This window comes from Gopherus flavomarginatus, chromosome 6 (genome assembly GCF_025201925.1).
Source record: "Gopherus flavomarginatus isolate rGopFla2 chromosome 6, rGopFla2.mat.asm, whole genome shotgun sequence".
In the NCBI taxonomy this organism is placed as follows: Eukaryota; Metazoa; Chordata; order Testudines; family Testudinidae; genus Gopherus; species Gopherus flavomarginatus.
Genome location: NC_066622.1, coordinates 44,049,016 through 44,072,995, shown reverse-complemented (window position 1 = coordinate 44,072,995; position 23,980 = coordinate 44,049,016). Strand labels below are relative to the sequence as shown.

Sequence of the window (23,980 nt, the reverse complement as noted above, 5' to 3'; positions counted from 1 at the left end):
CATAAGCAACAATTAACATAAAAAGGAAGATCACCACTGTATCTTCCCAGCCATCTCTCTTCACTGCTTTCTTTCCTTCAACACCGTAGTAACATCATAGCTCAGTTCTACACACTTTGTCCTCCAATATTTGCTGATGGAAAGATTCCATGCAGAAGTCACTACTTTGTCACTTGAGCCAGTGGTTCTCAACAAGGGTTACGCATACCCCATGGGATACGCAGAGGTCTTCCAGGGGATACATCAACTCATCAAGATCTTTGCCCCATTCAGTGTTTCTCTACGATCGCAGGACAGGTTGAGGGTAGCGTGGGGGTTGCAAGTGAGGGCCAGCGTTAGGGAGTGGCAAGCAGGGCAACTGCCCAGGGCCCCATGCCACAGTGGGCCCTGCAAAGCTAAAAAGTTACATGCTTCAGTCCTGGGCAGTGGGTCTCTGGCACCATTAAAAGGAAGTACAATACTTATATTCCAAAAGATTTATTTTATAATCTTATGGTAAAAATGAGAAAGTCGGCAATTTTTCAGTACTACAGCGGTGTGACACTTGTGTGTTTTTATGTCTGATCTTGTAAGCAAGTAGCTTTTAAGTGAAGTGTAACTTGGGGTATGCAAGACAAATCAAAGTCCTGAAAGGGGTGCAGTAGTCTGGAAAGGTTGAGAATGACTGACCTGAGCAATTCCTACAAACTCGGTCTCTTGCTACCTTCTCCCTACACACAGCCACACCATTCAGTTCAACTGGGCTTTTTCTTCTCATAGGAGTATTGTAATTCCACTCAATCCAAAACACATTTAAACAGGACAACTAAATTAAAAGCAGCCACAGCAGAGGGTTCTACCTTGAGCAATGCAAAAGTATCTGAGTAAAAACAGGATACAAAATTATGACAAGAATTAAGTCCTCCTTAAATTCTAGCAGACCAAAAAAAAAAAAAAATATTCAGCAGTGTTGGTATTAAGCAGAAGCAGACATGGTTCTACTTACTGCAAGATCGCTGTACAGATGGTCACCGAAATAAAGAACTTTGGACCCACGCCAACCTGTTAGCCTTAGAAAATCAAACAAATTTCCCTGCAAAAAGAGGGAGAACAAACAAGAATGTGAATATAAACCAAACACCTCATTTTTCTCTGCAAGTGATGACATGTCACTGTTTTGTCAAGGAGTTCAGGAAAGCAAAATATTCAAAGTAACGACTTCCTAATGAGACAATGTAAAGTTAAATTATTTCACATGAGAATTTAATATATAGACATTTAAAAAAAATCTCTCCAAAAAGAGCTAGCTGCTTTTGAGAATACAATGCACCAGTATGATAGTTATTTTGGCAATACCTTCAAGTATTAAAACACAAATATCATTCAAAAGTCAACGTATTTGCACCATTTATATATTCTGTACTTCATTCAACTGGGGGAATAGGAATAATTAATTTCACTTCTTATCATCAAGTTTCACTTCCGGGTTCTCATGCACTAGAATGGTCGCATGAAAATTAAATTAAAAAAAGTGGCTTGAAGAGTTATTTTTATGATTATTAAAGCAGAGCAATTTTTCCTATTAGCTTCTCATTTTTGAGGAGTTTTTCAAAACTACATCTTAAATTTTGGATTTAAACATACTTTCCCTTTTATAATGAGGAGTCTTTGTGGTACCTTAGAGACTAACATTTATTTGGGCATAAGCTTTTATGGGCTAAAACCCACTTCATGAGATGCATGGAGTGAAAAATATACTGCTTACTGTATTTTTAACTCCATGCATCTGATAAAGTGGGTTTTATTCCACAAAAGCTTATGCCCAAATAAATGAGTTAGTCTCTAAGAATGTATCTACACTACCAGCCGGATCAGCAGGCAGCGATCGATCCAGTGGGGGTCGATTTATCACATCTAGTCTAGACGTGATAAATCAACCCTGAGCACTCTCCCATCAAGTCCTGTACAACAGCTTGGCAAGAGGCGTAGGCAGAATCGTCGGGGGAGTGGCAGCAGTTGACTCACCGTGGTGAAGACACCATGGTAAGTCAATCTAAGTACACCGACTTCAGCTATATTATTCACGTAGCTGAAGTTGCATAACTTAGATCAATCTCCCCCCTCCCCTCCCCAGTGTATACCAGGCCTAAGGTGCCACAAGGACTCCTCATTATTTTTACTAACACAGCTACACTCTGAAACCTTTCCCTTTTATGTAATTTGCCCTTGTTCTAATCAGATTGTCTGGCTTCCCACCACACACATTTTTATCTACAGTCAAGAACATCTCAAACTATGACTTGCTTTGGAAAGCTTTTCCAGTCATGTGCCCTGGATAAACTCATTTACTTTATAAGAAGTCAGAAAAGCATCAGAAGGAAAAGCAAAGTTCTCCAGGTGTCACATCAGCTTAGACAAACTCCATCTGACATCTATTAGGGAAGCACGTGTGCTATTACACATTTCTGGCAATTGCTGCTGATTACAGAGGTACATGTGACACTGTTATTGGGAAAACATGGGCAGTGGTTGCAGATGTGAGGAAGACAAGAGCTACCAGATAACAGAATTTTAATGAAGATGTCAGAAAGGTGGTTTATTTAACAACCTTAATAATCTGATACATTAGACAGGGTAAATGATAGAATCCTCTCTCTTTAGGTTTTAAGGCTCAGATCTTTAAAGGTATTTAGACTCCTAACTTCAATTGATTTTAAGAGCCTAGAATACCTTTGAGGATCTGGACCTAAATTTCAAAAAAGCCCTCAACGTATGATATCCAGAGATCTCAGTCAGGGCTCCAATGTCATAAGCACTGTACAGTCACAGCAGGGCTGGATTTACACCTTCTGTGCCCTTAGGCACAGCATCTTCAGCGCCATGCCTTGCCCCCTCCCCCACCTACAGCTGACCTTCGTAGTTTTGCAGTAAAAAAAATGAAACTTTTAACCCACGTTTAACTTTTAGGCACCCCATGGCACATATGCCTACTGTGCCTAGCTGGAAATCTGGCTCTGACAGTCCACATGGTAAAATGCAATCCCCCCACCCCAGAGAGCTTACATTCTGAATGTCAGACAAAAGGCAACAAGCAAGTGCAACAAATATAAAGAGGATGGAGGGTGAGAACACCACAGTGTTAAAATCATATGGATACAGCTTGGTTCCAAGACTATTTAAAAAACCAAGAAAAGATTTATATTAACCTATTGAAGCTGACTTTTCAAATCAATCCGTCTGTTACTGTACTATTTATTCTACAAATCTATCATCCATAAACCCCATTAACTTTTTACTTAACTAGTGATGACAATGCCTACAAAGAAGCCTATAGATTCTTCCCCATTCTCCACCTTTTCTTGCTCTGCAATAGCCCCAGCAAACTGAGCACACGGTTCTGTGACTCAGTGCCCACTTGATATTGATTGCCTATGGTACAGAAATAGGCCCTCTTCAGGAAATGCCGCGAGCCTTCACCATTACTACTCAATTATGTGTGTGGCAAAAATAAGGTATTTAACAAGCAGATAAAGATCAATTGCCAGATCATGTACTGAAAGCCCATTTTCTCATCACTACTCCAAGTGGGTGGGTGGGTGGGTGCGGGGGAGGAATCTATCTTTAAGCGCTCTTCTTATGCAGAGATTGCTTACAACCAGTCCTGCATTTGACTGACTACAAACTGGCCTTTCATTCATGGCTGCTGATGCCCAACAAGACAGTCTCCAACATACCAGAGAGGAAGCTGGTTCCACTTGTAGCCCAATACTGAAATAAGAGACTTTATAAAACAGCTGAAAAAGGTTTAGACAGAACTAACCAGCAGCATCCAGATCATTTTCAACTCTTTCCCCTCTCCCCCTCAACCCTGAACAGTACTTGAGGAACTGGTGGCTGCAATGTAGAAAAGGTAGAGACCCTACAAAATGGTTTGGAACTGCACGGTGGTGCCATAGCAAAGAGGGGTTACCCAGGGCCGGTGCAAGGAAGTTTCACGCCCTAGGTGAAACTTCTACCTTGCGCCCCCCCAGCCCTGCAGCAGCTCCCCCCCCCCGCCCTGAAGTGTGCCCCCTGCCCCCGCGGCAGCTCCCCGCACCCCGCGGCAGCTCCCCACTCCCTAGCCCGAGAAGCCCTGTGATACCTCCCCACCCCAGCTCACCTCTGCTCCGCTTTCTCCCCGAGCACACTGTCCTGCTCTAATTCTCCTCCCAGGCTTGTGGCGCCAAACAGCTGATTGGCGCCGCAAGCCTGGGAGGCGGGAGAAGTAAAGCAGCAACTGCGCAGTGGAACCCCTGGGCTGCCGGCGGCGGCACGCTGACCCAGGGGACCCCCTGGGCTGCCAGATGCTGCGGTGGCTCACTGACCCAGGGCCCCTGGGTCAGTGTGCCACCACGGCAGCCAGCAGCTCAGGGGACACCCTGGGCTGCCAGCTGCCGCAGTGGGGCACTGACCCAGGGGACATCCTGGGCTGCCCACTGCTGCTGCTGCCGCCGGCAGCTCAGACTCCCTCTCCATCCCAGCAGCAGTGGGCCGCTCAACCACTTAAAAAAAATTGGGGGGCGCTGCTTTTTGGCACCCCAAGCAACCGCCTAGTCCGCCTAAATGGTTGCACCAGCCCTGGGGTTACCAAACCACTACAATGGCTGATTAGAATGTCAGTTTTGCCTTTGAACTTAACAGCTGCCTCTGTGTATTTTCTGAAGGATATTACGGTTTCATGGGTAACAGCACCATTCAGCCCCTGCCCTGCAATGCTCTAAGCACAATCTGGTGTGGGGAAGTGGATGGGAAAGGGAGAAGCACCAATACTGTAGAAACAAAGATCTGTGTGCTGTTTCCTGCTGGTTCAGGTAACGACCAGTGAGTAGCTGCAAAAGATTGACCTAACAGTCAGAAGAGACAATAATCCTGAGCAACATCACTCCTTGGGTGGGAGCGGAGAGAGAACACAGACCTCTGCAACTCCTTCCCCTGGATCAAGAAACTATCAAGACAACCTGCTCTCTTTCCATATAGGTGAAAGTAGTTCTTCACCCACCCCTTTCCGTGGTTTCCATGGGATGGGATTGGAGAGCAGCCTTTCCTCACACTTCCGGGGAGGAAAGAGTCAGGAGATAATCAAGACTTTGGGTGCAATTGCCCCTAGGGAGGGAAGGGTAAACATAGGTACTAGTCCCCTGAAAGCAGGAAAACTGAAGAGCATGAGAGGAGGCGTATGAGTTCTGAGAATATCGGAGAGTGAAATCACAAGAGGGTGGACGGGGGTGGACATGGGGACAGGGGGGGAACAGAATTAGTAGTCCAAGACACAGGAGGAGGGAGGAAGAGAGAGATCAAAACATTAAAATAAAAATTAACTCAGAACAGAGAATAATATTGTGGAAATTCAAGATGTTACTTCAAAATCCCATGTCATAAAAGGCTCATCTGACTTGTTTATCAAAGATCTGTTGAAAAGAACCTCTCCTCCTCTCCCCGCTCCACCCCACATTGCTGTGCCAGACAATATTGCTTAATCCAGAATTGGCTGCATTAACAGCAACGTTCAGGTAAGCATTTCAATCCCTTATATTAGAACATGTTTATATGGTTTTGAATTTACAACCAACTTAAATCCAAAACCAACACAAAGAACACCCATATTCTGAAAGTTGAAAGCCAAAACACTTTTCCAACTCAAGAGAAAAAAAATAATCCCCTGTGTCTGAATGTTTCCTAATGTCCATCTATGGAAGCATATCTCCTTCCACTCCTCCTGAGCAGTTTCCCTTGAAAGTCACAAAGCAAACAGGACCTTTTAGAAAATAAGTAGTCAAATACAACCCTTTGCAGCAATGCTGACCCTCATGCCTGTTTAAACTGAAGCTGGAATGAACTTTACTCCTTGCCCCAGTACTGGATTCTTCCAGCAGCACAATATATTGCAGTAACAAAAATACAGGGAGCTGCTGGCTAAACTAATCAGCTATTTGGGTATCCTGTGTGCACATTGCACACATACTGGACTGCCTTCCTGTCCCATGATCATCATTACAAAAACCTGACTCTGCTCCATGCCACAGCATTAGCAATACTGAAGGACTTGGAGCAATATGCAACAGGATTATTACTCAAGAGTCACAAAATGCTTTACAGACTATTAAAAGCTCACAATAGCCCCATGAGAGTGTTACACCTATCTCCCAGATGGAGAACAGAAGTTGAATGACTTGCCCAAAGTCATTTCCACTACTAGCAAGGCAGCCCAGCAGTCGAGACTTAAGTTTTGCTATTGTAACAGCAAAACAGTGCCTCGTGCACTTTAAAGCAGGTCAAGAATTTAGAAATGCAATTTGGTGTAGTACATTTCTAATCCTAAATCTTGCTCATGCTATGCTTGTGAGAGCCCTTGGAACATATTGCTTTTGGCAGCTTTGCAACCTAGTGCATCCTCAACCAGTGGCTCCTAGCTGGCTGACAATGCTACTTTTAAGCCGCAGACCTAAGGCCACCTACTCCTGGGGGAATTCTGTGCCAAAAAATTAAATATTCTGTGCATATTTTAAAACTCTGCAAAAAAAAACCCCAACACTACATAATCATGCCACTTTCAATTCTTTTGGTAATTTATTTCAATAGCTGTCAGCAAGTATGTCTAACACAGACACAAAAATTCCCCCAGGAGTAGACAGTTAACGAAACCCCTATGACAACCCAGTTCTTGTTTCTCTACCCCTTCTCCCCCTACAGCCCCGCTGGGGGGCCAGACACCCATAATTCTTCCCCTCCCCCAAGCCAATACACCCGAACCCACTAATCCCCAGAGCCCAGCCACAAGGCCCTGCAAGCCCAGACACCTGCAGCCCATCCCTCCCAGAGCCCAGTCACGGCCCACAACCCTTCCCCACCCCGAGCCCAGCCATGCCCCCCCAGCCCAGACAGCCACCCGCCTATCCCTCAGAGCCCAGGGACCCAGAGGGAGAAATAGCCTGATGCTGGGTCCCAGGCTTGTGTGGAGTTTCCTTCCCTCAGGACGTGTGGGGAACTGCAGCTGCTGGGAACCCTCTAGCTTCCTCCCCAGAAGTGTCTTCTATGCAGGAGCTGGGCTGTGCCAGGTCCAGCAGCCCCTAGTGGCAGCCAGCAGCACTGCAGCCCATTTTTGTGAGGAAAGAAATTCTGCACGCACTACGTTAATTTCTGCAAATTCTGCACTGCGCAGTGGTGCAGAATTTCCTCAGGAGTAAGGGTCCCAGCTACACTAGAGACCATATTGCCATCTATGAATTGCCCAGACAGTTTTACTCCTCTGAGACAATATAGATCATGAAGCCAAGGACAAGACGTGAGAGCACTGAGGACAAAGCACTCTCAGTTGAGGGTAATCTGGCTGTAGAAGGAAACTCTCAGACAAGATTAATCTATACTCATCTTTAGAAAATGCTGCAAAAGCTTCCTCTTTGAAAAAGATTTTCTGCCATAATCAGAAGGCCACACACCGTATCAACCACCCTCCTCTACCAAAACACACCCACACCCTTCCCTAAGCAAAGCTTTCTATAACCTAGAAAGGAAGACGACAAACACTGCATGAATCCTGCCAGGGACTAAGCTGTTGCCAATATACTTTATGTGAAAGATACTCTGATATTAGAGTGACAGGTGGCAGTATAAAACTCTAAGATTGATAACTGAAGATGTGGGTTAGTAAAAAGAAGCAAGCAGACTTAGACTGGGAAATACCTGTAGCAACTACCTAATAAGGAAGGGTAGTAAGGAAAATTTGATTTGCAGAAATGAGAAAACAGGAGGCAGTGGGGTAGAAAGATCCTCTGTTATGGCACTGGAAGATGAAGGGGGCAGCAATTTCATGACATGAGCCAACTGTCATGCCACTTGCCTACAAGGATCTTGGTAAGCAAACCACCACTGGGCTAGCTTCCAAAAGCAAGAAGATTGCACTGACTAGTCTCCTCACTACCACAGCCAGTTAGCCATTGCATGTGCATACATCTACACTGGCAACCCCACTAAATTCCTGGCCATTTGTCCAGTCAATTATTCAATCTAGAGCTGTCCAGCAAGTTGCACTCAATATTTCAGTTTATTTTCTCAGAGCTACAATTCATTGCAAGAGTGACATTTTTGTACTTTTCCATGGAGTCTGAACATTTCCTCAGGCAGCCAATGACCTACTGTATGTTGCTAGGAGTCTGCTATTTCTGTGGTTAGCCTGTAATCACAACTTAACAGAAGGCAGGAAATAGTGCTTACCCTGGGAACTTGCAGGAAGCTGTATTTTAAGAGTAAATTGTATTTAAATTGCCATCTTACTAATCAGAAGTCAGTAGCCATCCTGTGGTTACCCCTGGGGGTGGACTGATCAGCCAACAGTTTTCTCCATCTCTCATTTTCTGAGACTGATAATTCATACTATTCATTGTTAGAGCTCTTACTTTGGCTTTCCAACTTGTATCAATGAAGGCTGGAAACTGATTTATAAATTCCCCACACTGGGCTCTCACATTGCCAATGTCACTTCTCACTCACTAACATGGCCTTCACAGAAAGCAAAGAAAGGCCAATTCTAATTAAAATTTGGTTTCAAAAGTAAGTGACAGAATAGACGGAGTCAGGTGCTTTTCAGCCCTTTCTGTGAATTTCTTAATCTGCTAAACTAAGAAAAATTGAGGAGTTTGCTCTCTTTGGAGTCAATCCTGAGAAGAGATATGATCAGCAGTCCTCAGGATCAGGGCACAGGAAGGGCTGAGTGCACCTATTTACACAGAGGAGGGTACTACTCGGATAGGAATATACATTTCCCAGACAGACAATGGGAGTATAGACACAATCATGCAAACCTCAAATCTTGCTGCACTTGACCATTATGTCAGAGTCTAGCTCTGAATAAAGAAAGGGATGCCACTTTTCCTTGTCCACCTACTTTTCTTTAAGTGCTCAGATACATGTGTAATGCTTTGCAGAGAATAACCAAATCAATCCTCACAATATCCTCATTAGGAAGGGAACTATCCCATTATCCAGAGGAAGAGCATTTTGAAAAACTACAGTATTTAAGGTGCCAAGTAGTTTGTCAGCACAGGCATCTGATTTTCAACTGGGTAAAGAAGAAATCTGCAATCGCATTGCATGAGTAACATGCAGATAGGGAAAACAACAGCATGATTAAAATTTGCCTTAGGTATAAACACTAAAGCTTTGCAAAAGCTATACAGCATCATCAGGATGCAAGACAATGTGCCTTACTATATTTAAGACAGGGTTTTTATAGGGTGGGCACCCTTTTAGTAGGAAGGTGGTCTTGTAGACCACATCCCCTCTTATTCATGCAAAGATCATCCTTTTTACCACTTGCAAACAGAAAACACCGCAGCTAGTGTAACATCTTACTAGAAAATAGCCAAAAATTAAAGTGACTACTGTGAATGAGTGCTGGAAATAACAGTAAGCATCTCAGTACACTATCAATAGAATCTCCGACTTGGAAGGTTCTTGTAGATGTAGGATTTATGGATTAGACGATCTCAAAGCGAACCACAAGTCATTCTCACAACATGCCTATGAGATAGGAACTCTATTTCTGGCTCTCCTATGGGACTGTGAGAGACCTTGGGAAGGTCAGAAATCTCTGTATTTGTAAACACATGTAAGATTGAGTTAATACCTACCTCAAAGGCATTACCTTCTCCTTGAGTAGCAAAAGATGCAGAATGGATCATGTTTTACACACTGCAGGAGGATAAATGCTCCTCCTCTCAATTACACTGGAACAAGCCCTTTTCATCCAATGTAGCTGAGCAGAGTCTGTTTCTAGGTAATTGGAGAGTTTGATAATTGGGTCTGGTGTCTCGGCCCCTGCACTACACAAAGAGTCCATAGGGAAAACGTGCTCAATTATATACTTTTCTGGACACAATCTGGATAACAAACTGAATTGGAGATGTGGACTGTTTCTGCCAGATAGCCTGGCCTGAAACTTAAGTTTCACAAAAATACTAACAATACTCTCTCTAATTCAGGACTAGATATTTTTAAGTCATTTTATGATAGTCCTTCTGTGAGGCTGCTAACAAAATACTTGTATTTAACATACTTTGTGCAGAGTCTCAGAGCGACACCAGTCACTGACAGGAGCCTTAAAGAGAAGCTGTCATTTGACCTCAGATTAGGGTAATGGCTTTGGGTACAAGGTCTCTGGCATGAAGGGTTTGAATCTTGCCCCCCACCCCCAGCAGGACTGCACAAGCTCCCAATTGCCCTTCTAAGCACCATCTGGACATCTGGGAGAATCCAGTAATTGGGAAAGGTATGAATCAATTTTTCTGCCTAAGAAAGCTAAGGGAATAATAAGGGAGACTATCAGGCACTCCCGCTAAATTAACTGCAAGTTTCCAGACACCAAAAGGCAAATCTTTATTTTAAAGGGTTACAAGAAGGTTACAAGGTTAAGCAGAGAACACGACTGACCATCCATATAAACAGCTTATTACCACAAACATCTTAACCCATTATTAAGTATTGAATGTTCTATTGAAATTAACTCTTGGAATCAAAAACATTTTCCAGTTCTCCTTTCTTCCTGTGCAAGGAAAGTAAATGAAGTCAAATTCTGCTTGCAGTTACCTTGGAAATAATAGCAGAATCTAATTCACAAGTCTACTGCTAAAGCAATTAGACACAGCCGTTACTGACCTTTGCCCAAACTCACTCCCTACTAGTCAATAGGGAGTAAAATGTAAAAATTTAGCAGTGATGGCCTTTTGGCCTATGCAATAACTGAGTATCACAGAGTCTCAGAACTGATATATATCTATATACACAAGTAGTACTTGTCACTAAGGTCCAACATCAAAGATTAAACATCTTGTCAAATCAACAGGGAACCATGCCATTATAGGGTTTTTTCTGCCACCACTCCCATCGTGTACTACAGAGAATGGGACGCAAGTCTGCACTATTTAAAAACTGGAAGCCAAATGAAACTCAGTCACTCAAATACGCAAAGCGTCACATTCTCCGGTTACATTAACAAAACAGCATTGACTGAAATGAGGTTGTCTCAGTATAACCAAGAGAAGGAGAATTCTCTCTTAAGAAAGCATGAAGTACAAGGTCTATTGAACAGAGCAGCATCCAACTTTGGTACATACATGAAACAGAACAAAGACTGCTTTTTATTTATTTGCTTTCTTTAGATATATTTGTTTCACTTATTGCTTTTCAAGGAGAAACTCATTACACGAGAAACCAGGGAAAGATGAAAGAATTTCTGATGTTCTTGGGACAAGTCTACACACAGAAGGTGCACTGGTTTTATTAAATCAGTGTACCTTCTTTATGTGGACTCTCTTATACAACTAGTTATATATCAGTTCAGTTTGCAGCTGTTAAGTGCACAGGCACAAGCTAAACTGATATAAACCAAGTTTAAACTGATTTAAGAAAGTCTCCATATAAAGTCACATTGGTTTAACTAAATAGTTATTAAAAAGTCCCATCTTTAGTTATACAAGTACAACTGCGTTTAGACCAGGCCTTAGGAATGATCTATCAAGTGCTTGCAGTTACAAGGGTCTCAGACCTATTATCTCTAGAACAGAAAAATCCCCGTTTTAAAAGATCTGTAGAAAAAACATAACAGCAGAGATCTGACAGATGTACTAGAGGTACTGAAAGTGTCAGAGTGGAGGTGAGGGAAGGGGAGAGGATGAGTCTTGAACACCATGGGAATCTCCATGGGGGGGGGGGGGGGGGGAAGGAATGGAAGATGCTATCTGTAACAGTTGTCACTGGTGTGCGTGGATTCTGACCCATGCCACATTCCCTCTTGCCCTTGTCATGTAACTGGGACCAGGACTCCCTCACCAGCACTCCTGTGTTTCACACCCCTATTACACCAGCCATCACAAATATTCAGATGAGCTATTTTTCACATCACCAAGACTGTACAGCTTTTGCTTTAAAAAAAAAAATTAAAAAATTTAAAAAAAAAGAAGGAGGAAATAAAGCTTTCACCAGGCTTTGCCAGGAACTTCTGAGAACATAAGAATTATATTAGTCCCTATGGTTTTAGAGGGAATGAGCAAAGGAAATACAAGGCTTTATATTTTATTTACCTGTTTGTAGATCTTTCCCTTTTCTAGTTTGTCTATTTTGTCCCATTGGAGTGAGCCTTTGTCATCCAATTTTCTAAAAGGTCTAAAAAGGAAACGAGGGAGCAAGAGTTAAGTAACTCACATTTTTCCAATTGCCATACACAGCAGTAAATCACGTCATGAAGCTCCTAAATTAATGTTATGCAACTTGTACAAAGTGAATTTTAAGCAAAAAGTGACCTTTAGCTTCCTCTTCTCATGAGAATAAAATCTAGTTTTAGCCTATTAAAGTTTTTGTATTACCCCTCCCTACACTACCACAAACACCTGGAAGATCTGTATTGCTTTTGAGGGACCAAGAAAACAAATGCTACAGTCAGGCAGCCTTTTGCCCAGACATGTGCCTACCCTGGCTGCTATCTCATTTTGAGGTACAACACACCCCATTAGGAACTCACTATTAGGAAATCTCAGAATAGGGAAAAGCAGCTCTTGTAGCAGCAGAAACCGGGGGCTGGTGGAATGGGGATCTTGGCATTTATACAACCAAAAGTGGAAGAGAATTCTCTATGTGCCATCTTGCTGGTCTCCCATCAGCGTAGGAGTAGTCTCTGTTGTACAGTTTCTGTCCTAGTGTTGTGACTAAAAAGCAGCGGGTTGCTAGCCATTTCCTTGAGAGACTGTTCCACAGTGTAATACAGCTCATTATGACCAAGCTCTTCCTGATATGCAGCCTGTGTTTTCTTTCACCCTATTAACTCTTATTATATGACTTGCTGCTCTGTTAACAGTCCATCTCATTTTGGGGTATATTGCCCTTCAAATATTTGTACGGCCATGTCTCCCAGATCCCACTTAGTCATTTAGCCAAATTCTATTTCTCCATAAATCATGCACGTCTGGCTCCATTTACACTTCATTTTACAATTTATAGCAGTACAGCATTGTTATTCAAAAACCCCAAGGTCTACATGCTGTATGTAGATACCAAGACAAGCTGTAAATCTCTCTCATGATAACGTAGATTAGACAGCTCCTCATGCCTGAAACAAAGTGAGGTGCCTTACTGTGAGTGGATGTTAGGTTCCAAATAATGAGGAAGGCTGATTAAATAAATAAAAAAAATTAAAAAAAATTCTGATGCCACTTTCCTACACTATTAGAAGCACATGGATGTGAGAGGGAAATAAGGAAAACTAGTTCTATCTAGTATGGTTATTCCAAGATACTGTACCAAGAATGCCTGTAACCCTCAACCTTTCAGAGTACTCTCACTTTCTGAACCTGTTTTGGTATGTTACTTACTATTAGGACTTAGCCTTGGTTAGATGTACCAAAAAAAAAAAAAAAAAAAAAAAAAAGGACGTCAAATTACAGACACAAAATTATACCATCCACAGAACAAACTCCCCTCTCCCACACATAGTAAAGCTTTGATAGAAATTCAAACATTCATTATTCTACATGGTTTACAATGATGTACAAAAAACAGAGTATGAAATAAGATATAAAGGTTTAGCACCACAGAATAAGGAGCAGCATAGTAACAACCGGACTGTTATTTACTATACTAGGTACTGGAGATGGGCCTGGAACCCTGTCACCATACAAAGAATTTCCAAACCAAGGCTGATTACAGATGGAGAAACTTTAGTAAAACACACTAGTAAATTTGAGTACTCTGAGAGAACAAGTGTGCCTAACAGTTATTTAGAACTTTTGATAATTATTCAAACAATAGTGTTATTTATACATAGCATTGTCCGCTAACCAGTTGGTTCTTCAACACAACTGTGAATTGTGCAATATTTTATGTAAATTGTAGTGGTGCCCCAGAACAAATAAACTGGTCGTGACAAACTCAGTGTTTGTATGCAGAGGTCTCAGAAGATGATTTTATTTTTTTTAATACTAGTTAAAAGCATTCACTTAAAGTTACATGAATGTTATAAGGTAGAATTCAACTCTCTCCAATGTGCTACTGTTTCCGCAGAGATTTGTAGCATAAACGGTCCTTGGTGGGTCACTAAGCAGCATTGTATTGTCATGTCTCATGAGAGCCATTCATCCTGTGACATGGGTCCAGCCCCACCAGACATACTTAGTGCACTTCCCCAGATGGAGAAAATGAGCAAAGTACATGACAGGCAGGCCTTGAGGGGGCTGGAGGAAGGAGACAGCAAGGAGACAAGACAGACGCCTGTGGAGAGCTAAAGAGAGGAAAGGAGACTCCAAGTAGGAAACCCAGGGAGAATCAGTGTTCGGTACAGATCCAAAAGGAGCACAAGAGGGGAGTTCAAGGGCTGCTAGGAGACTGCAGAGCTCAAGAAGGGCTACGAGTTGAGCTCAGAGGGCAGGCTGAAGGTTGTTTTGAAGTTTGAAGAGAAGACTGATCCTCAGAAAAGAAGGGTTCTACTCAGCTTGAGACTGAGGTGGAAGACTGTTCTGGACTTGAAGACCCCAGAAGGGGTGGATTTTTCTTTAGGACTTAGCTGGAAGACCGAGTCGCCGAAGCAACCAAACCAAGATGGAAGTAGGGAAGAGCCAAGCTGAGCGAGAAGAAAAGGAGGCAGTGGCTAGTCTGAAGCCAGACAGCGTAGGTGGCCTGTAACAGTGCCATAACAGAACACCACAAACAATTAAACTGGTTCACTGTTGTCAATTGATGTGAACATTTATACCACTAGGAAATGGGCTTTAAAGTTAATGTAGTGCTGGCGAAAGATGCTGGCTTTAGGGCAATAGATAGTGAAGTTCTTTAGGTAGGCAGAAAACAGTTAAATTATGGACAGCATCAGCACAAGCCTCTCAAAACAAACCTCCCAAATCACCTACGCCTTGAAATATCTCTAGGTAGCAGATGAGAGGGCAACCTAATTTTCACGGTCTGTTATCTCCAGGCTCTTTTTGCTAAGGCTACTAATTGTGTTCAGAGGTGTGTCTTGTTCAGGGTAGATGTGCACTATTAACTGAGTGAGCACAACAACTGAATCCTGCATTTTCATCATGAACAGCAGCAGCATTACAGATAAAACTTGCAAAAATATGCAGTAATTAAGGAAACAGTTATCCACGCCAATAAAAATGAAGTTGGTTTTCAGCAGAAAGCCACCTCCCTGCTGAACTGATCAGATTTTTGGTTTGCAAACAAAAAAGCCAAGCAAATATGCCTAATGAGTGGGGAAAACACTGAACAATTCCACTCCTAACTGGGCTAATGGCTTGATTAAAAAGAAGATTCTCTGCTCTTGATAATAGAATAAAATTGTGTCATTCATAAGTTGAGGCAGCATTGTAAAAAGATACAGGTTCTCTATATCTGTTTTCAAGAGCCAGCATGACCACTTCTCCCTTCTTATTTTGCAAGTCTAAAGGAAATCGTTACCAATAAAAAATAAAAAACTGGTATGTCAAATGTTTTCCTAGGAATGTTTTCTTTAGTCATCAAGTATAAGAGTTACTGAAAAGAGAAATAAGGAATAAAAATTAAAAAAAAAAAATCCACCACTACATACAGGGTGAAAGTACCAAGTAATTAAGAAACCACCCCACTTAAGTTACTTTGCCATTTGTTAGAAGGCACGTTAATTGCAGCAAGGGAAAAAAAACTGGCACATTCACAATGTCCAGGCATATTCAGCTTTCATACAAAGCATTCTACTATTCTGTTCCTTTCCATTTCTTCTTCTGTACCATAAAACTTCTGATTTAAAAACTTTGTTAAATGCCCCAAATTTAGGAACAAATTCTGCTTAGGACTTCACTAGAAGGGCTTTTTATTAACGGAGGAATATATTTGCCCTAATAGATGCATCTGGCTAATGAATCTGTGGAAGCAGGGGACCCAATTCTGCATCAGGCTTAGAATTTATGATTTAATACACACACACACACACACTCTCGCACCCTCCCCCAAGAGAGTGGACAGTTTTGATAACAACAATACTTTTGAGATGGGTGGAGAGAGAAAGCAGAGGGAAATGTTTGCTTCAGAAAAGTTCTACAAGCCACAATGCAGCAGTGCAACGCTACAATGGAACATACTTGCGTCTATCAGTGAAAAAGGTGGGTTTATCAGCTTGCACAATGACCATGTCAAAGAGATCCCGCCAATTCTTGCCAACCATGTGTTTCATTCCTTTATCTCTGCAAACAGGTGGAAAAGTTAATATTCCAAGAAATCCCCAGAGTGAAATCCATAAAAGCTTATTTCAATTGGGCTTATTACATTTTTAAAAAAATGTTTGAAGTCTTGAACTGCAGACATTTCAAAAAGCTTCTGACTCCATTTGGCTGCACATAGGAGTTGCACACCAGTTGTTGATCATTAACTTATTCCTACCATGACTAAGGAATTCTCCCTCTATCCTACTCTCAAAGCTCAGCAAGTCTGCTGACTTAGGAGATATTGCTCTGTTGGCATCAATAGTAAAAGTGATGGCAAAATAATACTGGCCAGTCACAGCCCCAAAAGAAAAAAAAGTTAGAACAGCTCCCTCAAAGACAAAAGAACTCTTGTGTGGTATGCATGTTTAATAATCTTATCACAAGCCACTGCTCTATTCCCCCAAATCAAATAGAATTCCACTGAAATGTCCCATTAAAAACATCCAGTTTACTACTTTCAAATCCTCATTGAGGAAAATAGGCCCCAAACCATATAGTCTAATGCATGCAACTATAACCATTGATTCATATTGTTTTCATAACAGACGATACTCACACAAAGCTGAAGGGGCTGTTTGTAATAAGGAAGAGTTTCTTGTTGAGGTTAACCAGTCGGTTTAGGACAGCATAAGTTTCATCCCCATGAAGGATATATTTCTCTGTTTAAAAAAAAAAAAAAAAAAAAAAAAAGGAAGAGAGAGACCCACAAGTCTGTATCATCTTTTACTATCAATTTTTTCCACCCGCATATTATTTAAAAATTTTGCAAGAGGGTTTTTAAAAAAGGTTGCCTACGAGACATCATCTGGAATGCAGAGGCCCATACTCTTGGGTACACAGCGTTATAATTATTGAAATAATAAGCAAGATGAATAGAGAATTACAGCAACAACAAAATAAAAAGCTAGCTTTATGTACTAGAAGAGTTCGCCACCCTTATGCACAAGTGAGTTAATGTACTTTTGGCAGGCAAGTAAATGTAAAAAGACAAGATGAACAAGTACAGTGTCATAGGGCTGACTATATAGTGGGGGGGGGGGGAAGAAGTTCATCTATAATAGCTATAGCCTTTTTTCCACTTAACTGCTAATATCCTCAACTTATAGGCAAATAAAATAATGCTGGAGTAATGAAAGGACTGTTCTCTTCTTTGTAAAGCAGCCTTGGTCAGTACCAAAATACCTCTTTCAACTCCTCAGATAGCTTTAAGCATAAGCTATGAACATGACCTCACTGTAGCTTGCTATTATCACTATCAGTTCTGGTGATGTACTGTAAAACCAATAATCCATTTACACATGTAAACATTCAATAAAATATGCATTAGCACTGAAAATTAAGAAGAATAGATTTAAACTTAACTGACCCATGTCCTTCTCAATCCATTTGTACATCATTCCTTTCACATGCACATCTTTAATGGAATCCTAAAAGAGGGGAAAACGACAGCTTTGAGTTTTAAATCGGAAATTCCTGAAGGGAACATCTAGTCTGATGCAGAACTTCAATTTTAACCTGTTCTGTGCAGGTGTCTGTGCCAAGATTTAAGGGGTGTTGAAACAATAGAGTTCTTCATGCCATATACCAAAAAATTTCTCTTTATATAAACAAGGATCTTTAAAAATATATATATATACTGATCTGCCTGTGTGCATGTGTCTTTCATTATATGCAATAAGGTGAGGAATCCCAAATAGTGCATGGGTGTCTGTCTCTTTCCTATATGTATGAAAGAGACTAGCAGCCATGCACTATTTGGACCTGTCCAACTAAGAATCCCAACATCCCCCCATCTAACAAGGCCTGCAAGCTGCACACATTCGTTCCAAGAGTGTCACTCTTTAAACCATCCTATTTTCAGATTGTGTTTGTTAAATCTGGTTTACTTCTGCTTTTTAAAGCCAACGCCAATTTCTGGGGTTGGAGTGGCGGTGGGGAGTGAGTGAGTTACAGATACACTTTTCATTTGTAAAGGTTTGGAGGTTATATAGAAGTTAAATTTTTCCTAAGGAGCTTAAACTGGACATTTTTAGATCAGACACGTTCCATCATATCACGTGTTGTACCCGTTCACTGCAGATTCCTATATTCAGGGTCTACAATAATTTTAAACAAGCATTTATATGCAGCAGCAGATGCTTACAGGGTCCCTTTGTGGTGGTGGCAGCAGAGCTGATATTCAGCAGCTACTTGAAGGCCATTTAATTGCTTACTGACAGAGGAACAGTATTGAAGATTTGAACGGCACATTAGGACATATTTAATAAATTGCGCTTAAGTCTTTTGACATTTGGAGTTCAGAAGTGAAAATCTGGTTGAACCCTAAAAACCGATGACCCATGTCACTGACCAATAGATCAGTCTACTAGATTAAGAGGCACAAGTACCAAACAGCGATGGGGTTACCACCACAAATGCAAGCTCCTGTTCAGGAAAAAAATCTCTCTTCTGATGGCTTGACATCGGTGTCAAAAGCAGACAACAGTAAGTACTTATGTGCCAAAACTATATTCATAGTGGAGAAAAGAACACCCGGTTTGCTAGGCTCCTTGGTCGCAGACTCCTTATCCCACAAAAATAAAAAGAGAGCCTGGAGATATATTGCAGCTAGAACCTTGAAAACCCTGGGACATGCCACGTGATGTTAGAAAAGCTCTCTGAAGGATGGCAGGGCTGATAAACAGTTACGCACTTTGTTCCCCAATACCAAGATTTCAGACCAACTTGAGCCTGTGAACAAAATGCTCACTTGCTTTAATCCCTGGGACAATCAGTTAATATTTGACCTTTCGACCAGTACACAGTGCCAAGCTTCATATTAAAGACAACAACAGGTCTTTGAGAAGTGCCCAAGATAACTGTGAATGTTTAGATTGCCCATGATAAATGTTTCTTGCCCACTAACAGCAAGAGTTAGGATAAGTGTTTCCAACATGAGCCTGATCCTAAAAATACCTTTTAGTTCACTGAAAACGATTTTCTACAAGGGATGGAGGAGTGGCTGCCAGGTTTGTTTGCAAAGCTATTACCAAAGTATGTGCATCATTATTCTGAGAATGCTCAATTCTAGGAGTTAGCAACAGAGTGGGAGGAGTTTCGTATTTATTTCTTCACAAGAACTTCTGTCCTACTTTGCTGAACCACATTCTGAACCATGTCTGGCAGACTCTTTGCCTTCCAAAACACAAGAATTAGCCTCAGGGGAGTAGTGACATGAACAGGTAAGGTTTTAAAGAAATATTTACCCTCATTAGTCCTCAAGTCAGACAAGATTTCCCCCTGCCCCCAATTCTGCATTCGTTGGACACCCATCAGAACACAGCACAGCAGGCTGATTTATTATTGTGCTTTATATGTTCAGAGTGCTGAGCAGCTATCAACCCACACAATGTACCCAGTGAGGTATACGTTGTAAGCATCCACTTTATACACAAGAGAAACTCCAGAAGATAAGGTGAAGTAACTTGAGGCCAAAGAGCAAGCCAATGCAACAGCCAGGATTAGAATTTAAGAATCTGACAGCGCACTCATTCTTCTGGATCACACTGTAGTGAATATTATTGCCATCCATTAATAAATGGCACTCTTTTAAATGTGCTTATCTATACCTATAGTACAGTAATTTGGTCCCAAGTCGTATATTCATCCAATGGCTTTGAAGAAACCATTGACATGACTCCTCAGGATTCACTCCAAAACCAGACTAAATAAGTGTAATACAATTCAGGAAGGCCTTTGCCACCTTGATATCCAGCCACCCAAGTACTAAAATAAAATATGCCATGTATATTCACCTCTGTAGTCTTTTCACTTCCCCTGTATATTATTACAACATTGGTAGGACAGCTCCCAGAAGCTGAAAATTACACAGCTGTTTTATATACTTTCATCTGCTATACAAGGCGAAAATTTCATACTGTAATGGTGAAAAGCACATCTTCAGATTAATCTACTTAATGAATTGTCCTTTAGAATGTTTAAAATAACCAGACACTCGGTTCATACCAACTGTATATAGATTTTTTTTTCCAACCCTTAGTAGCAGAAAAAGAAAAAGGATTCCATGTTTTGATCATACAAATACCTGTATTTTAAATCCAAACATCAGCGCAACAGAAAAAACTCTAGGTTAGGTTCAAGTTAGAACAAAGCTTCCCATTTTCTGAAGTGTAAACATTCAGTTGATGTTTCAAAACACCAACATCTTTTAGCTCACAGATCTTTTTGTATTTTGTGATTAATTATAAAAAAGTGATACTCAAAGTATCCATACTCTTAACATCACATAACCTCATAAAGACAGGATAAACCTATCTGTTCTCCAGTCACCCCAGGGGGATACTAAGGCCACAGGGTAAAATAGATCATCATCAGTTAGCCCTTATCCAGTTGTTCTTACACTTTGGAATAGTATAGGTTGAAAGGATGCATCTTCCCTAGGAACATGATGAGTTAACCCAAGGTAAAAATCTTAGTCAACATGAGTTAAGAGAGCAGCTGGAGTTTTCACATGTGAGCAGGTTGAGGTAAACCAGGTTTTCCTTGAACTAATTTGTCTTCACTAGGATTTTACCTTGAGTTAGTTAACACAAGGTTAGAACATTCTTTTTTCCCCCTAGGGAAGGCAAAAAGCACAGCAATGCAGTCCTTACCTTTAGGTGCAAGTTTGCACACTGCTTCTCACAAGACCTCACTTAATCAAGTAGGAATTGAGAGCCCCTGCCCATAGAGGAGAAACCATGTGTCCTGCATAGGGGGAGACCTGGAGTCTTTTAGGACTCTATTTAGGTCAAAGGACTCATGGGACTCACCAAAATGCTACCTATAAATTAACTGAAAATTCAGAATACAACCAAGCTATTAAGCTAGTCAATAATCCCCTCAGGTGAGTGAAGAAATATCCTGCCCATATTGGTGAGCAACATCAGAATAATTAGATCAATGCTAAGGATTTGGGGTTTTTTGGAGGGGTAGGGGTCTGATTTTTTTTTAATTGCCCATTTTAAATAAAAGAGGATCAGACAATGGTCTACAAATAAAAGCTGGGACTTCCTGAAGCACATTGAATTAAATAATTCAACTCTTCTATCATTTTTGGGGCCCTGAGCTAACAAGCCTCTAAAAGCTACCAAAATAAATGTTAAAACAAACAAAACAAACAAATAATAATAATATCGTGATCTAATAGTATACAAAGATCTCAATTTATTTATTTTTTTAAAAAGCACTGTATGTGCACCAAGCCTCCCTAATTAAAAAACTAGATGTTAGAAATAATAAAAGCTTGAGTTTGGACAGTACAGAGTTCACAAGTAGCAACAAAAAATCGTAAGATTAACTGTGCCATATACATACTACTGCATCTGCATTTCAGGTGTTCCTTATACTCACAGATATGTCCTTGTAAAGATGAACCTGGTCAAACTCAATGCCATGATTTATGAAATAGTCAATGACAGAGGAGAGCAGGGTCATTTCAGGAAGGGAGAAGATGTCCATGAATTGTTTAATTGAAGGACCCTGATCAGAAGGGGAAAAAAAGTTGTATTAGAAATTGCAAGAAAGCTGTGAACATGGTGTTAAAGAGTTCAGAATGGTTTCCCATACCAATTAAAGGTGTGTGTGGGGGGGAACTTGTACTGGGTTCCCCCCCCCAACCTAATTAGGGTTGGCTCACATCAGTTTCCAGATAAGACCTCCAAAGAAAGCCTAGGTACTGCAGGATGCATCAGCGACTTAGTAGGTGGCACTCTGCCCTTAAATTAGGTACTTATATAATGTAAATGGTTCTTTGGAGCACTTGACAAAACAGGTTTCCTGACCACCATAGTCATCAGATAACCACAGCATTTTTTTTATAAGATATGGGGAATTAACCAACCTAATACAGTATTCTTCACTTCCTGTTCAGAACTGTTGTATAACATTGCAGTGCACTGAGAAATGGTTGTGTTTCACTCCAAAGGGGTGACAGGTATCCCTGTAAATCCCCCATATCCATTCCATAAGAGTGCCAGGAGGCTTAGTTAAATGTTTATGATGTGTTTCAAGACTCTCGGATGCAAAGGCATCACCACTTCAAAGGGTTATGCTTAATTATTCTCCTGAAGAGGTTTCAGATGGTATTTAACTGATCAACAGGTAGCAAAATGATTTAAACAATGTGTGCCCAAAAGATAACAATGGCCAGAAAACTCATGCCACACAACGCGAAAGCGCCCCAGTTATTTCAATCCCATTAATTATACAAAGGCTGAGTTTATTGTAAAAGTTATAAAATTAGTAATAAAAAATTAAATGACTATGGGCCTAATCTGGCCCCACTGTGAGCAGATGTTACTCTAGAAATCACGTCAAACAGCAGGTTTTGGACCACGAATTCTAGTTTAACACAATTTGCTAGCTTTATACATGTAGAGCTCGCTCTTCTTAAACACAACAGGACTTTGCCAGAACAGATACAAAATAACCACCACTGCAATTCTTTCTGGATGTACTAAAATTTGGGAGAGAGATTCCCAAATCTCTCCTGAGACCTGCAGATAAATGAGTAATTTAACTTTTCATTTGTCTATTCTCACAGCCACTCTCGCACTAATTAAAGACATCTGATGACAGAAAAGCAGTCTGGGAAGTGCTTGGAATTGCTCAAGAATCTATCTTCTATCTAGCTATTAAGGATGTCTGTGCACTCACTGCAAACCCCAGAGCCTGGAAGTTTGACCCATAAACAAATTCCCTAGCAAATAGAGACCTATAGGCCCGGCACACTCCAGCATGTCCATGGCCTCAAAGTCAATGCATATAAAGGCAGTAACATGGAAAGTATACACACACATAGTATACAGATATGAGGAAGTGTACCCCTGAAGAAGAGAGGGTGAGTGCTGACTCACTAAGAAATGTAGGTCAAATGCTCTAGACGCAGCAGGCATCTTTCACCAGGCACAAGAGACAGAGCATTTCCAGAAACATTTTCCAGATGTTTAGTGTCCCCAACCCCATGATGACAAAAGCACTACCACAGAGCTCAATGACAGCTTCTCCTCCTCCCCCTCCATGTCCAGCCATTACTGAGGGAAACTATGTGCCAGTTCCTCAAACCAGACCACAAAGAAGTGTTGCATCCAGGCAACCTGTACAGAGTTAAGTTAAGATACTGTTCCATTTCATCCCAGATGGAAGAGTCCATTGGTTCATCCATTGTATTAGATTATATCTATTGCAAGAGTGTCAAAATACAGGTGACATTTTAATTGATAAAACATAACTACCTAGATTGGAATTTGGTTAGGAAACTCATGTTGAGACCTTTGCTCTTGCAAAAGCGTCATGTGATTGTTAATGACCAGAAGCAGTCAGGACCTATTTTTACATCTCATCCAAGAGAGAGCACCTTCTTTATTAACTGATGTTACAACTTGCATTATTTTCATCTTTCAGTATGAAGAAATTTAATTATATTTATTGCACAAGAGCATTCTGGCACTACTAAGATGACAAGAACACTGTATCTGTCTATTTAATCCGACCATTGGTTCATCAAGTCTAATGCCCTGCCTTTGGCAGAGGTCAATAATGGATACTTCAGGGGAAAACCAAAACCCCATAGAATGCGTGTATGCAGCAACAGAATGTCAAGAGGTGTCTGAAGAATTCCATCCTGAACCTTATGGCAAGGAGATCATGATGGTCCCTCCTGATGTTAAAGTCTTTGAGATTAGACCACAAAGTGGTTTATT

General features: G+C 41.1%; 1 protein-coding gene across 2 annotated transcripts in view; it reads right to left on the bottom strand.

The window, feature by feature from the left end:
- NT5DC2 (5'-nucleotidase domain containing 2) overlaps positions 1–23,980 on the bottom strand; it is a 61,877-nt gene that overhangs the window by 7,288 nt on the left and 30,609 nt on the right. For both annotated transcript variants that reach the window (XM_050957817.1, XM_050957818.1), the window contains exons 6-11: positions 21,630–21,758; positions 17,605–17,665; positions 16,795–16,897; positions 16,116–16,217; positions 12,093–12,174; positions 986–1,072 (exon numbers count right to left, since the gene is read on the bottom strand). In XM_050957817.1, coding sequence (XP_050813774.1) covers positions 986–1,072; positions 12,093–12,174; positions 16,116–16,217; positions 16,795–16,897; positions 17,605–17,665; positions 21,630–21,758 — 564 coding nt within the window. The remainder of the gene's footprint in view (positions 1–985; positions 1,073–12,092; positions 12,175–16,115; positions 16,218–16,794; positions 16,898–17,604; positions 17,666–21,629; positions 21,759–23,980) is intronic.